General features: G+C 56.1%; 1 protein-coding gene across 3 annotated transcripts in view; it reads right to left on the bottom strand.

Annotated features, from left to right (window-relative positions):
- GSG1L (GSG1 like) overlaps positions 1 to 15,093 on the bottom strand; it is a 185,082-nt gene that overhangs the window by 125,185 nt on the left and 44,804 nt on the right. The window contains exon 2 of one of the 3 annotated variants that reach the window (XM_089320651.1): positions 4,623 to 4,796. The exons of the other annotated variants lie outside the window; for them this stretch is intronic. Within the exon in view, the coding sequence (XP_089176777.1) occupies positions 4,623 to 4,698 (76 nt within the window). The 5' untranslated portion in view covers positions 4,699 to 4,796. The remainder of the gene's footprint in view (positions 1 to 4,622; positions 4,797 to 15,093) is intronic. 3 annotated transcript variants of the gene reach the window in all.

The following is a 15,093-nucleotide window of genomic DNA, read 5'->3' as shown; positions in this document are numbered from 1 at the left end:
CCATTCAGCAGGTGTCCGTGCAGACGGGGACCCGACAGCAGGCCAGGAAGCAGAAAGACACAAGGCTTTGATAGGTGAGCATCTTGGGAGAACTGCCTTCTCCCAGCGTAAGCCCCAATCACCTAAACATTTCCCAGGCACCACAATTAGATCAGCTGTCCACCCTCAAGCCACCCACCAACCGTTAACGTTAACCCATGACCCGTTAACGTAAGACTAGGGGGTTTATGTGTCTGGGGAGCCAAATCCTGATCGAACTCAGTGAAGAATAGAAACAATTCATGGTGTAAAAACGCCACAGCAAGCAAGAAGCCTAGGTCAACGCACTACCAAAATTAAGCCATTAGAGGCATCGTGGTTGTAGTAACATCTTGAGGTCAAAACCACACAAGCATTACAACTCAGATGGCCAGACGCCAGTCATGGCATGTTCCTTAGAAGAGGTCTACTACTGGACACGCCCACTTAGAGACAGTGACAGCACAGTCTCTTCCTCCTTCCAGAAAGCTGCAAAATCCCTTAGCTAACCCAGGGCCGAAAGGACCAGATGGAACAGAATGCAGAGTAGAACTCGGGCCTGGCAGGTGAACCTAGACGGGGGACCCAGCCCCAGGGGTGCTCTAACCCAGCGCCACTGAAGAAGCAGCTCTCGTGCTGATCAGAATAAAGGAAACACCAGAAATCAGCTTACACTCACCCATGCCGGCCAGTCCTGCACACCTTCCTGCCTCTCCTTGCCCCTTTCCCTCTCTCACTCCTCTCACATGCACACACACGCATGCACACACGCACACACATGCACATAGGCATGCTCACATGCACACACACGCACACACACATGCACACACACTCACCTCTCTCTCCAGCTCCACAGCCCCAGCCTCTCCCCAGCCTTCCTGCCTCCAGCAGCGGTGGGGACATCTGCAGAGCTGAGATGTGCCACCTTCCATCCGGGGGCCCCCAGCCCCCTGCCTTCCCACTGGGATGCTCCTGCCTTAACACACAGACTCCTACAGGTGCCTGTTCTCTGTGACACCGCAGTTTCATTTCTTGGAATTCATCTGCCACGTGCACAAAATGACACAAGGTCAAGATCATTCGTCACAGTCTGATTTTAATAGCAAAAGGTTGGAAATAACCTAAATTTCCATTAATTAAATCAGAAATGTACATTCAATTTTTGGAAGATTCACCCTCATTAAAATGAACAAGACAGCTCTCTCTCTCTCAGAATCTTAACCCAGAATATGAACACTTATACCAAACGCTAACTCTGCACAAAAGACAGGGCCCCCTACTGAAAGCCAAGGCCCTCGGCTGTGGTGGACTGAATGCCCCCAGGGCCCCTCCTGTCCAGGGTGGGCTCCTGACATTCCCCCACCAGACACTTTATCTGCTGTCCACTGCCACTGTAACAACTTGTCACCAACGTGAAGGCTTTGCCAATACAAAGTATGCATCTTCAAACTCTACCGCCTCACTGGCCAGCACCAAGGAGTCAGCACAACCCTGTCCCCGCGTGGCCGCTCCAGGGCACGTGCCACCTCGTTGCCCTTTCTGGCTGCCCAGACCACCCCCATTCTTTGACTTCCTGCCTCCCCTCTGGAAGCCACCCCTGCCCATCTCTCTTCTCCACAGATGTGCCTCTTGTTCTGACGACAGCCGGGAAAGTTCTCCATGAGACAAGGACGGAGCCCATTTGGATCAGCTGGGATGGCCTCCCCATCTCAACCCCTGCATGTGGTCACCTCTGATTCTCCCATCAGATTCAGTGACGCTGAAGACCCCACCTCATGACCCTTGTCACTCGGCATTTGAATTATGTGTCTACTTAAACGTGGGGACTTCAAAAAGTTCATGGAAAATGTGTGTTATGGAAAAACTATGCACAGGTTTCAAAACCTTTTTTGCACCAAAATAAACATTTTTAATTCCAGTTTTTGTTCCATGAACTTTTTGGAATTCCCTCATATATCTCTCAGTAGTTTGCAAGCAATTTAAGAGTTAAAAACTGACTTTCTAAACACTTCTTTCCTGTCTTCTGTTGTATATCTTGTAAGATGTGTTTACTTATTTGGAAGGTAGAGTGACACAGACAGAGAAACAGAGATCTTTCATCTGCTCATTCACTCCCCACATGGCTGCCAACGCCAGGGTTGAGCCAGGCCAAAGCCAGGAGCCCTGAGCTCCATCCAGGTCTCCTAAGTGGGTTGCGAGAACTCAGGTACTTGGGCCTCCATGTGCTGCTTCCCAGGCACACGGCAGGCAGCTGGATCGAAAGCAGAGTAGCTAGGGCCCCAGGACGGCATGCTGGCATCACAAGCAGCAGCTTACCCCACCGTGCCACAACCTCGGGCCCCATTTATTTTCATTTTTATTTGAAAGGCGGAGATAGAGACAACAGACAGACAGACAGGCAAAGAAAGATCTATCTGCCAGTTCCCTCTCCAAACACCCACAACAGTCAGGCCTGGGCCAGACCAAAGCCAGGAGCCCAGAACTCCATTGTGGTCTCCTACATGGGTGACAGAGCCCCAAGCACTTGGGCCATCCTCTGCTGATTTCCCAGGCGCATCAGCAGGGAGCTGGGCTGGGTAACTAAACCTGCGGCACCCTAATGCCAGGCACGTCCCCACCATGCACCACGATGCCTCTGCACATCAGGGTTTAACAAACACTGGTGGAGTGAATGATTGAGTCCTTTCTATCTCACTGTAGTACGCACTGGGTGCAGTGCGCAGCCCCAAGTAGGCTTTCACAGGCACTGCTAACCATCATGGCTGGCCCACGATGCGGACTGCACAAGTCAACACATTCATCCGCCTAGCTGACATTAGCAGGCATTTTCTGTAGAAGCCCCGCCTCCCTCGTTTCATTTTCCACAGTAACTCTGCAGGCAGTACTGCCATATGTGTTTGGGTAGCTCGCACTGGCTTCTGGGAGAAGCAGTTCTACATCATGGAAGCTTCTTTGTCAGCTGCCTCGTCAGCCTGCCTCTTCTCCATTCAGTGTCTCAGGGACCCAGGCCCTTTCTGTAGCATTAGCTGTGCCACACACGGGTTCCTCAAAAAGTTGGTGGGAAATGGAATTCCAAGAAACTTTTATTTTGGTGCAAAGATGTTGAAGCCCACACAGAGCTTTTTCATAATACTCATTTCCCATGGACTCTTTGGAGACCCCTCTATGCATGGATTTCATTTTTTTTTCTGCACCACAATAAACTTAACTTTACATTCAATTTCCCAAGAATTGCTTAAAGTCCCTCAGATAGGAAAGCGATGCTGCAGACTCACTCGCCCCAGCCCAGAAGTGACACCTATCTCTTCCTCTTGTACCCAACTGGTCAGTCAGGTCCAGAGGCCAATCCAAGGGCAAAGCAGCCTGGGAAACCAGAGCAATGCATGGCTACTGTCAAGCAAAGCAGTCACGGCTGCAACGAGAATTTCCCCACCTTACAGCTGCAGAGACAGAGGTCGGAGGAACGGAGGCCCCGCCCAAGGGCTTCTAGCTCATGCATGCCAGGGGCAGAGTCAGCTCTCTCGCTCTCTCTCTCTCTCTTCTCTTCCCTTTCTTTCTCTATTTATTGATTTCACGTATTTGAAAGGCAGAGGAGAGAGACAGAGAGGAATCTCTCATCCACTCCCCCAAATGCTCACAACAGCAGGGGCCTGGGCCAGGCTGAAGCCAGGAGCCTGGAGCTCCATCAGGATCTCCCACGTGGGTGGTGGGGACCCAAGTACTGGACACATCACCTGCTGCCGTAGCAGGAAGCTGGAGCTGGGAGCAGAGCTGGGACTTGAACCGAGGCACCTAGCTAGGGGATACGGGCTTCCCGAACAGCTTCCTCACAGCGCTGCCCACCCTCACCCCGGCAAGGCAAGCTCTTGACCGCTGCTCTTGCACATCTGCGCGTACGATGCACTCACAAACTAGACCACCACGGAAGGCACAGCCTGGGGTCCCTGCGGCCTGGGGATGAGACAGCGTCCCCCAGCGGACAGCCCCACCCCGAGGAGGCAGCGTGGAGTCGGCTGGGTCTCGCCATCCCACCATCTGCTTACTGAGCCCGGCTGCTGTCAGTTTGTTCACTGGCGGCTAAATGATGGCACGAGACAACTGCTGGGTGCTGATTCTTCCCTCCAGACTGCGGTGAGAGGGGAAACAAAACCTAATTTTTTTAAGCAAGCATCAGATGAAGCCTGAACAAAACCAATAACTCTTTGAAGACAAGCAGCTCCGGAGCCTCCCACAGACGCTCTCTGGATGTCATTTCTGGGGTTTATTCAGCACTTGTTTACTGCTGGGAGAGAAATATTGCTCCCCCTGGCCGCCTTGTCTCTCCTGGCCGCCACCTTCCCTAGCCAGGGGAGCCCTTGGCCCTTGTGGTTGAAAATGTAATAAAAACGTGCCCAGGCCTCCCAGGCCCTCAGCTCAGCCTCGGTTCTGCAGATCCAGAGTCCTCTCCCCAAACCTGCCAAGCCCCTCTGTCTGGGCCCCGCCTTCCAGCAGCAGCTTCTCCACGCTGAGACACTCGCAACGACAAGTCAGTTCCTCAATTGTTCAGGGTTGATTGCTCACGGAGTGAACTATTCAGGCATTTTGCGTTTGCTTTTCCCACATACCTCCTTTCTCTGTGGGCTTCCCGCTGCTCTTTGCCCCCGCCACTGGCAGGCCAGCATGGAAAAGAGAAGTTTGCATAACTCCAGGGCTTCAAGGCCAAGTTGCTGGTGCCCCAGGTGCTCGGCCAGGCCGGTGCCTGGGACTCTGGACTGCCCGTGTCTGCGCGGCCTCTTCTCCTGGTGAGGAAGCAGAATTTCCCATCCGTCTTCTGCAAAAAGAAGGGACTTTCGCCCCCAGGGCTGCCCCTGTGCGCTTGACAACAGCCTGTGTGCATGCGTGAGCGTGTGTGCGCCAGGCAAGGATGTTGTCAGCCGCCGAGTGAGGCTTGGTGGCAGGCGCTGTCTCTTCACAGCACGAAGCACGTCAAGGGACAGCCTGTGATGGCAGATCTAATAAATACAACGGCTTTTTTAAAAAACAAACCAGAGAGAGAGGAAGACGGAAGGCAAGTCACCACCCTCCCATGAAACAGTCTCCTCGATCGGCTTATCCAACGTGAGACTCGGCTTCAGACAAGGGGCCTCCTCCAGCCATGGCCCCCACTCCCTGCAGGACTGTGAGAGCCACACGCAGGCTCCTGGGCCCTTGGGACCAAGAACAGGCACTGGGCCGCTGGAAGCAGACCCGAGGGCAGCTCAGGCAGAAGCAGAGGGGCCATGCTCTGGACACCACCTGCTGCAGCCTGGAAGCCCGGTCCCCACCCCACTCGGTCTCCTTTAGCCTCAGACAACAGTAAGGGTCCTGAGGCCCATGTTAATGGTATGGTGGGTTAGGTTAAGTCACTGCCTGCGACGCTCGTTTGACCCCCGGCTGCTCCCCTTCCCATCCAGCTCCAGGCTAATGCACCTGGGAGGGCAGCAGAACATGGCCCAAGTGCTTTGGGGCCCTGCCAACCATGTGGGAGACCTAGATGGTCTCCTGGCTTTCTCCTGGCCTAGCCCTGGCTGTTGCAGCCAACTGGGGAGTAAACCAGCAGAAGGGAGATCTCACCCCCACTTCCTGTAACTATGCCTTTCAAGTAAGTAAAATCACTCTACAAAAAAGAAACAGTCGGAGTCTTGGGTCAGCTGAACTCCACGTTACCTAACCCCTTGACCTCCTTCTTATATTCAATCGACAAACATTCATTCAGCACCACTTATGGGCTGGAGGCTCTAGGGAATCTGTAGTAAATAAGACGTGGAGTTTTTGTTTCAACGTGGGAGCTAGACAGTAAACAAGCAAACAGATAAACAGCAGATGGTGATGTGCGCCCTGAATGAAACAACACAGCCTGCACGATGGAGTGCCCCAGTGAACAAGGTGTCCTCCGTGAGGACAGGGCGGCCATGTAAAGATCCAAGGGCAGAACGTCCCAGGCAGGAGGCAGGTCAGGTGCAAAGGCCCTGCAGCAGCCATGAGCGGCCCCTGCCGGAGGAGCCACAGGGCTGGGTGGGCACTGGGGCAACTGGAGGGTGGGTGGCATTCGAGGTCTGAGCAGGCCTGGAAGTGCTTATAGGCAGGGCCCAGGAGCAGAGACATCTGGGGCCGGGGCAGCGCCCTCACAGCCCAACTTCACACCTTGGTACCCAGCCAGGCCCTACACTGACTCTGCTCTCCAGTGCCTGACCTGCCCACACAGTCCCAGGAGGGAGAAGCCGATTGGCTCGGCTCGGGTCACATGTCTGGTTTGCGGGGCCAGTCAGAATGGCCAGAAGGGTCACAGCCAGAAAGAGCTGGGGAAAGAAAGCATGGCTGCCCGCAGTGGTGATGGCTTGAGTTGGGGAATCTGAGATGCTAGATGAGGCTGGGCAGGCCCTCCCAAGTGCCCACTCCTCAGCTATGCCTCGGGGTGGTGGGCAGGGCCCAGCTTCGCTCCTCCTGCAGCTCGGGCCTCCTCTCTCAGACTGGGAAGCCACCGAGGGCAGTTTGGGCATCCTAGAATCCCTGCGCGGCTGGGCCTTGGTCAGTGGGGGGGGTGCCCTGGGAGGAGCAGGGGCTGGAGGGGAAGGGGGCGCATAGGTGGAGGAGCAGGGGGAGGGGTCCTCAGGCTGCAGAGGGGAGAAAGGGGCTGAGAGAGCTGGAGGGAGGAGCAGAGACAAAAACCACAAAGGAGAGAGCTGGAGACCAGGCAGAGAGGGAAACCAACCATGAGCCAAGGAGGATTGGAATCCAGCTTCGGCAGCTCTAGCCTGCGGGTTGGATTGGCTCGCCTGTGCTCTCCCATGACGGGCAGGGACCCAAGCACTTGGGCCATGATCTGCTGTGTTCCCAGGTCCTTTAGCAGGGAGCTGGATAGGAAGTGGAGCATCATGGACAAACTGGCTCTCAGATATGGGATGCAGGTGTCGTAGGCAGCGGCTTAACCCTCTGCAGCACAACGCTGGCCCCCGGAATGACTTGGTTTTAACTCAATTGCTTGTGCAAAGACCCCATGTCCAAATAAGCCACATCCCCAGGCACTGAGGGCTAATATTTCAGCATATAAATGGGGGTGGGGTGGACACAATTCAACCCATCACATCACCTGCCCTCTCTGTGCCTCAGTTTCGACACCTATAAAATGGGCACAATAATAGCACCTTCCTTGGCGGATCCTTCCGGGGCATAGTAAGCCTTAGTGCATGATAGTTATTATGGCACTATAATGTCCTCCAAAAATGTCCATGCTGTACTCCTAGGAACCTATGGATACGGATGTGTCACTCTACACAGCAGAAGGGACCTTGCAGACGTGACCGGGGTTGCAGATGGAAACATCATTCCGGAATATCCAAGTGGGCCCCACAAAATCAGGAATCACAGAGAACATTCCCCGGGCTGACCTGACAGTGGGAGACATGGCCACAGCAGGACAAGCGCTTTGCCCGCTGAGGCCGGCTTGAAGGATGGAGGAAGGTGAGGGCACCAGGGAGCCCAGAGAGCACCCCTCCCCCACCCCGTGCACAGCCAGCAGGGAAACAAGGATGACAGGCCGAGCACCCCGGGGGGGCTGGGTGCTTCCCAGAGCCAGGAGGCAAAGACACCGCCTCCAGCGCTGCCTGCCAGCACTTTGGCTTGGAGATTGCACCAGACCCATGGCCTGCAGGACTGTAGGGTGATCGACAACACGAGCTTGTGGTCGCTGGGGACAGCAGCCGCAGGAAACAGGCACATTCTGAAAACGCCATTGAGATGGGAGGGGGTGATCTGGTTGACCAGACGGAGGCCAGGCTGCCATGGAGTCCCAGGGAGGGGCCTGCAGCACCTGGAGGGCCCTCAGGGCCAGGGCTGGAGGTAGCACGCTGGCCTTCGCCTTCAGAGTTGGCACAGTGTCTGAGCGTGGAGAGGAGGGCCAAGGTGTCTCTGTGCCCACACAGGGAGATGCCTGAGGGCCCCTAGGGATTGAGGGAGCTCCCCCACATTTCCACATCACAGACCCACCCCATCAGTCATGACCCTGACCGCGGCAAGCTGTGCTTCCCTCCAGATGTGATCCTTGGCCTTCCATGGTGAAAGGAACTCAGCAGGGGGCTGGTACCATGGCACAGTAGGTTAATCCTCTGCCTTCAGCGCCGGCATCCCATATGGGCGCCAGTTCTAGTCCCGGCTGCTCCTCTTCCAATCCAGTTCTCTGCTATGGCCTGGGAAAGCAGTAGAAGATGGCCCAAGTCCTTGGGCCCCTGCTCCCATGCAGGAAACCCGGAGGAAGCTCCTAGCTCCTGGCTTTGGATCAGTTCAGCTCTGGCTGTTGCGGCCATCTGGGGCATGAACCAGCGGATGGAAGACCTATCTCTCTGTCTCTTCCTCTCACTTTCTGTAACTCTGCCTCTCAAATAAATTAAAAAAATCCTGAAAGAGAGAGAGAGAGAGAGAGAGAGAGAGAGAGAGAGAGAGAGAAACTCAGCAGATCTGATAAAGTTAAGGATAGGGAGTGGAGGAAGATCAGCCTGGATTTTCCCAGGCAGGAGGGCCAGAGTTGGAGGGAAGCAGAAAATGGGGTAACAGAGGCAGGGGGTGCAGGGAGGGGCTTTGCAGACAGAGGAGAGGACCCAAGAACAGGAACACAGTCAGCCCCTAGCAGTTGGGAAAGGTAAGCTAACAGATCCCCACCCCCACCCCGGAAGCTTCCTTAAGGAACGCAGCCCCTGGTGACACTTTGCTTTCTGACTGATGACCATCAGAGCTATAAAAGGATGCATTCGTGTTGTTTGACACCCCTGAGTCTGGGGTCCTTTGGGGACCCCCGCCAAGCCTGATTCCCTTGCTAGCTGCCACTGCCCAGTTGGTGGGGGCGGGGCCTCCTGGGGCCTCCCTGCCTCCACTCTCACGCCCCTTCCTTCTGCAGCAGCCTGGCTCGCAGAGGACCCCCTAGAAAGGTAAACTGGATCAGACCACTCCCCCGCCCGCCCCAAGGACTTCTCATCGCACTTAGACAAAACTTGAGTCCTCTCCGTGGCTTGCAGGGGTCTTAGGCAGGAGGGGCCCAGCCTTGCTGTGTCACCTGGGGAGCTCTGGCCAACCCAGTGCCCCAGGGGTGGGGTCCAGGGACCTAACGTGCAGCCAGGCCTAAGCCCTTGGCCCTGCCCTGCCCCTCTGCCTCGTGTACTCCAGACCCTGTGGCTGCCTCGCAGCTCCCTGCACCTGTTGCTCGCAGTCCGGGCTCAGGCACTGCACCTCCTTGCCCGGTTTTCCAGAGGTTTTCCCAACCCTCCATTATCAAACAGTGCCCAGCCCTGTGTCCCTGTGCCCTTGATGGCGCCATGTGTGTCTGGCAGCCCTCACCCCGCCTGTGGGAACAGATGCATCTGTGTGTGTATGTTCGTCACCTGTGTCCCCATTAGACCACCAGAAGGGCAGGTCTGAGGCACAGCAGGTTAGACGGCCACTTGGGATGTACACATGCCAACTGCCAGTTTGTGTCCTGGCTGCTCCGCTTCTGGTCCAGCTCCCTGCTAAGGGAGAGGCAGCAGGTGATGGCTCAAGTACTTGAGCCTCTGCTTCCCACATGGGAGACCCGGATGGAACGCCTGGCTCCTGGCTTCGGCGTGGCCCAGCCCTGGGGAGTGAACCAGCAGATGAAGGATCTCTCTCTTCACCCCGCCCCCCCCATCACCTTCCTTCCAAATAAATAAAATAAAAAACAGCTTGGAACTCATGCACGCAGAGGTCTTCACAATTTCACAGAAAATGTGTTTTCTGGAAAACAACGCATGGATTTCCAATTTTTTTTTGCACTCAAGCTCCTATTTGAATTCTATTTCCACCACCTGTGTGAAGGCCCTCCTGTCTGATTGCTGTTGTAAAGCAGGGCTTTGCTGTTGCCCCCAGCCTCTGCCATCCCAGGCCAGGCTCACCACAGAAGCAGACTCAAGGCCGAACCCCAGCAAAGGATCTCTGTGGAGACAGAGCTGCAGCAGGAAGGGGCCTGGCTGTGAGGTCAGCAGGGCTGCCCCCGAGGCTCAGGGCACACCTCCCCAGTGGGGGACCCCGGGGGAGTCGCTGCACCGCTCTCGGCCTCAGTTTCTTCATCTGTAAAATGGGCACGGTGGGTGACTTCTCAGCCTGCCACGCAGCATGACCAAGTGAAGCGACTGTATCGTCCTGGCTGCTGGCCCCAGGATTCCTCCCGAGGACAGAAATGACTGTTGAGAAAGTATTCCAACAACGTGCCTGCACTGGAGTGTACACACACACACACCTGTGGTCATGTACACACCTGTGCTCATATACACACCTGTGCTCATGTACACACACCTGTACACATACACACACCTGTACACATATACATACTGCACACACCAGTGCACACACACCTGTGCACATACACCTTTGCACATGTGCACACCTGTACACAAACATGTACCCACACCTATACTGCACATACACACACCTGTGCATGTGTACACACACCTGTGCATGCACACACACCTGTGCACGTGTACACACATCTATGTGTACACACACACCTGTGCACATATACGCACTGCACACACACACACACACCTGTGCCTATGAGGCTGCATGTCCACTGCCACAGGGAAGGCTTGGGGAGCGAGAGGGGGCTTTGCGTGAGTGAGGCAGGAACTCCTTGGGAAGCTCAGGCGGGAGGAGGAGGGGCCAGCCAGGTGACAGATGCACCGTGGAGCCGGCGCTGTGCAGTGGGACCTCCCACGGACCTCCAGTGCAGTCAGCAGAATCCTCAGATGCTCTCGGAGAGGCCCTGTCACTATGGAAACCCAAAAGGGGACAGCATCGTATCCTGATGCTCACTCCCCCGTCAGGAGGGGAGTCACCCACAAGCAACCCAGACCCCACACGAAAAGGAGGCCTCTGGGAAACCTGGGAATGGCAAGCAGGGCTGGGACCCCAGAGAGCCGGTGGTCCACAGGGAATGAGGCCACAGGTAAGTGGCTCCCAGGGGCACGAAGCCCATGACGGTAGCTGGGGCTCAGGTGGAGCAAACTAGACCAGAGTGCTACGGGGAAGTTTTGTACCACCGCAGCCTTGAGGGTCTACCATCCCAATGCCATTTCCTGCCCACAGGGCATCTGCGCCCGTTGGGAAGCAAGCTTGCCCATGCTCCAGGGGACTCACAGACACCTCCCAGAACACAGACACCAGGCACCCCCGTCCCGCCTCACCCTGGGGTCAGAATAATGGAAATGACCACGGCGGCCAGTGCCCCTGTGCAGGAAACCATTCTTCAATGACTGGTCCCAGCAGGGATGGGGAGAATCCATGACACAGCTCCCACGGGGCTGAGACACTAAACACACCTGCAGCTGGACAGGAGCGTGGCCCCCTCGTGCCTGCATCAGCCCCTTCTGGGTGGCATCGGGGGTCTGAGAGCCCCACAGAGGACAGGCTGGGCACGCTCCCTCCCCTCTGGGGATGCCCCAGGAAAGCAGGTGCACAAAAATCCCACCCCCAATTTCCAACAAGGTTTCCTTGCAGTCTCAGGATTCTGAAGCTGACTGCATGCTCCAGGGTGGAGGAAGGAAGTGACACTTCCATCACAAGGCTGAGCGAGACTGTCCTGAGCCAGTACTGCCTCATGCCAGCCACTCTGCCTGAATGGGTCCCAGCTCCATGGCCTCCAGGACATCCTTTGTTCAGGGCATGGCTGTGAACTCATGAGGGGCTGGTGGAAGACTGATGCCAACCACTGCACAGGGTCAGGGACACAAAAGGTAGTGGCGGAGACTGCAGGATATTGGAGAATAGCGGCCCACCCAGCGGGGCTGGAGTCCACTGTGGCCACGTGCGACCAGTACTGCTGGGTTCTTCTTCCTGTCCCAGAGAAGCCAGAAGCTCCTGAATTTGCAAGTTCGGCTGGGAGAAAGACTGTTCTCTGGGCACATTCAGCCTTCTCTTTGGGGGACCGCCCATGACCTCGGCCACTCAGGATCATGTAGGCAAGGGCGGTGCCTTCAGGCCGAGGTGCCTGGTTCCTTTAGATCATGCAAGAGAGAAAATCCATACTCCGGTATCGTGTAAGCCTCTGTGATGTTGGGTGTTTGGCTCAGTGACTGGCCTTAAATCCACGCTAATACACTTGGCCACAAATTCCATTTTAAGATCCTGAGTGAGCCCGGCCAAGCCTGCCTGCCTGCCAGCCAGCAAGTGCCAGTTTGCAGCCCGGACCTCAGGCAAGGATCTCGACAGAACCTTCTGCATCGCACCACTCCTTAGCTCGCAAGCGCCTGGGAGTTCTCTCCCACCAGCCCAGCTAAGTCCAAACCCCCTGGCACCCCAGAGCGGGGGTGTCCCAGCCAGCGCTGCCTCTGGTCTCATTTCTCACGCTCCCACGCATTCCCTGTAGCTGTTCCAACTTGCCCACGGTTTCTGAGCCTTCAAGGTCGCCGCCTCCTCCAGGCAGCCATCGCTCCCCCAGCCTGAGTCAGTCACACCCTCCTCTGCCCTCCCACCACCCCTTAAACATACCCTATTAATACCTCGTGAGAGCACGCACCGTGTGCTGCTCTAATTGTGCGAAGCTGTGAAGGCAAAGGCGCTCGCTGGAGGCAGGCAGGCTGAGGCCCCAGTGCCCAGGCTCAGGCCCTGTGTGGGCCGAGGCCAGGGACCCAGCATCTCCGAGCCTCAGCCTTCTCAGCTGTGAGCTGGTGACAGCGCTGCTTGGGACTTTAACAAGCACAAGACACCGTGTCTCTTGCACCCAGGCATTCTGCTAGGGCTCTGAGCAACCAGAAATGCACCTGCCATCATGGAGCTTAGAAACGCAAGAGTGGCAACCGACCTGAAATTAGATCGGATGCAGGGAAAACATTACTTCATGCAGCTGTGCTAACATTTACAAAGGACAAGTATTTGCACGGGTTAAGGGAACCCTGTCTGTGTCTCTTCCTAGGAAGAGACACAAAGTGGGTTCTGGCCAGGCTAGCAAAGAGGAGAGCTGTGGGGAGGGGATTCCAGGAAGCAGGAATGGCATGTGCAAAGGTGCTGAGGCATTAAGATAATTTCCTCCTCCATGAACCCAAAGAAGTAAAAGAATGTGTCAGGGCAGAGCAACTGAGTGTGTCTTTGGGTCTCCATGGCCCAGAACAGAGCTTGGCACGTGGTAAATGTGACCGGACATTTGCCAGCTGAGTGAGGGACCCTGCCCGTGCCTCCACCCCTGTGCACTGGCCCTGTGTCTGGGCTGTGCTGTACCAGGAGGAAGATGTGAGGTTGTACTTGTCCTGGATCGTGCTCTCTCAGCCTTTCCACTCCCAAAGCTGGACACACATGCGCGTGGACCCCAAACACCAGGTTAAGGCATCAATGTTTGTGGCAAAGACCAGCCGTAGCCACCCAAAACCTGGGTCCCTTCTTCCATGGGGCTGAAGACATCCGGGCCTCCTGGGCAGTAGACATGGCCCTGCATGGCTCTTGCAAATGGACATTCCGAGTCGGGGCTGGAGACCCCGGGCAGGCCTCCTCCGCCCTCCTTCCCAGCTGCCCCCAGGAACTGGGGCCCTGGAAAGACTGGTGGGGGTGTGGCTGTGCTACGCAGGAGAGAAACAGCCCTCTGCTCTGCCTCCCTACTGCAGGGTCGCTTTGTACTGCAACACAGCCCTACGTGGGCTCACATGGGGTCTAGGAAAGGGACAGGGACCTTGGAGTTTGGAGCACGAAATGGCTGCGTTGTGAGGCAGAATGGGGTGCGGCCTTGGCTTCTGGTGGCGCCAGGGATGGGTGGTGACTCAGAAAGGGGAGCTTGGGGCCGGCACTCTGGCATAGTGGGTGAAGCCATTGCCTGCAATGCCGGCATCCCATGTGGGCGCCGGTTTGAGTCCCGGCTGCTCCACTTCCGGTCCAGTTCCCTCCTATGGGCTAGGAAAACAGTAGAAAATGGCCTAAGTGCTTGGGTCCCTGCACCCACATGGCAGTTCTTGGCTCCTGGCTTTGGGTCTAACCCAGACTTGGCTATTATAGCCATCTGGGGGAGTGAACCAGGGGATGGAAGCGCTCTCTCTCTCTCTCTCTGTGTGTGTGTGTGTGTGTGGTGACTCTGCCTTTCAAATAAATCAATATTTTTTAAACTTATTTGACAGGTAGAGTTAGACATTGAGAGAGAGAGAGACAGAGAGAAAGGTCTTCCTTCCGTTGGTTCACTCCCCAAATGGCTGCTACGGCCAGTGCTGCGCCAATCCGAAGCCAGGAGCCAGGTACATCCTCCTGGTCTCCCATGTGGGTGCAGGGCCCAAGGACCTGGGCCATCCTCCACTGCCCTCCCGGGCCACAGCAGAGAGCTGGACTGGAAGAGGAGCAGCCGGGACTAGAATCCGGTGCCTATATGGGATGCCAGCGCTGCAGGTGGAGGATTAGCCAAGTGAGCCATGGCGCTGGCCCCTAATCAATCTTTTTTTAAAAAGGGGTGCTTGCCCCAAGAAAGGTGGTCAGCCGAGTCACAACCACTCCGATCGGTGACAATTCTGGTCTGGTCTGTCCCTGTCACAAAGGAGAGACTGAGGCAGCTGGGTGGCAGCCACAGAGCCTCCTCGGCCTGGGGCCTCAGAGCAGGATGTGACTGTTCTGATCATTCTAGAACACGCCTTCTGGGAAGAGCCAGGTCATGAATGGATCAGGCTTGGGGTACCACAGAACCCATGTCTCAACCGCCCAGCTCGGACACTATGGCCAGGAAGCCTCCCAGGAAGGAAGCAGTGGGCGTGGCTGTGTTCCAATAAAGTTTTATTTACAGACACAGTCCGGGGGCCCCATGATGCAAGCAGGCTGAGCAGTCTGAGCTGCATACTTGCCAAAGGCTGTGTTGGGGGCGGGGCGTTGTGGCATAGCAGCTTAAGTCATTGCTTGGGACACGGGCATCCGGTGCTGGAGGGAATCCCAGCCACTCTGCTTCTCATCCAGCTCCCTGCGGATGTGTCCTGGGAGGCAGCCAATGACAGCTCAAGTGCCTGGGTCCCTGTCACCCACTTGGGAGCCTCAGATGGTGCTCTGGGCTCCTGGCTTTGGCCTGACCCAGCCCTGGCTGTTGTGGGCATTTGGGGA

Source organism: Oryctolagus cuniculus, chromosome 19 (genome assembly GCF_051225735.1).
Source record: "Oryctolagus cuniculus isolate XC-2025 breed Fujian yellow rabbit chromosome 19, ASM5122573v1, whole genome shotgun sequence".
In the NCBI taxonomy this organism is placed as follows: Eukaryota; Metazoa; Chordata; class Mammalia; order Lagomorpha; family Leporidae; genus Oryctolagus; species Oryctolagus cuniculus.
The sequence above is the reverse complement of the archived record's forward strand: the minus strand, read 5'-3'. Positions and strand labels throughout refer to the sequence as shown.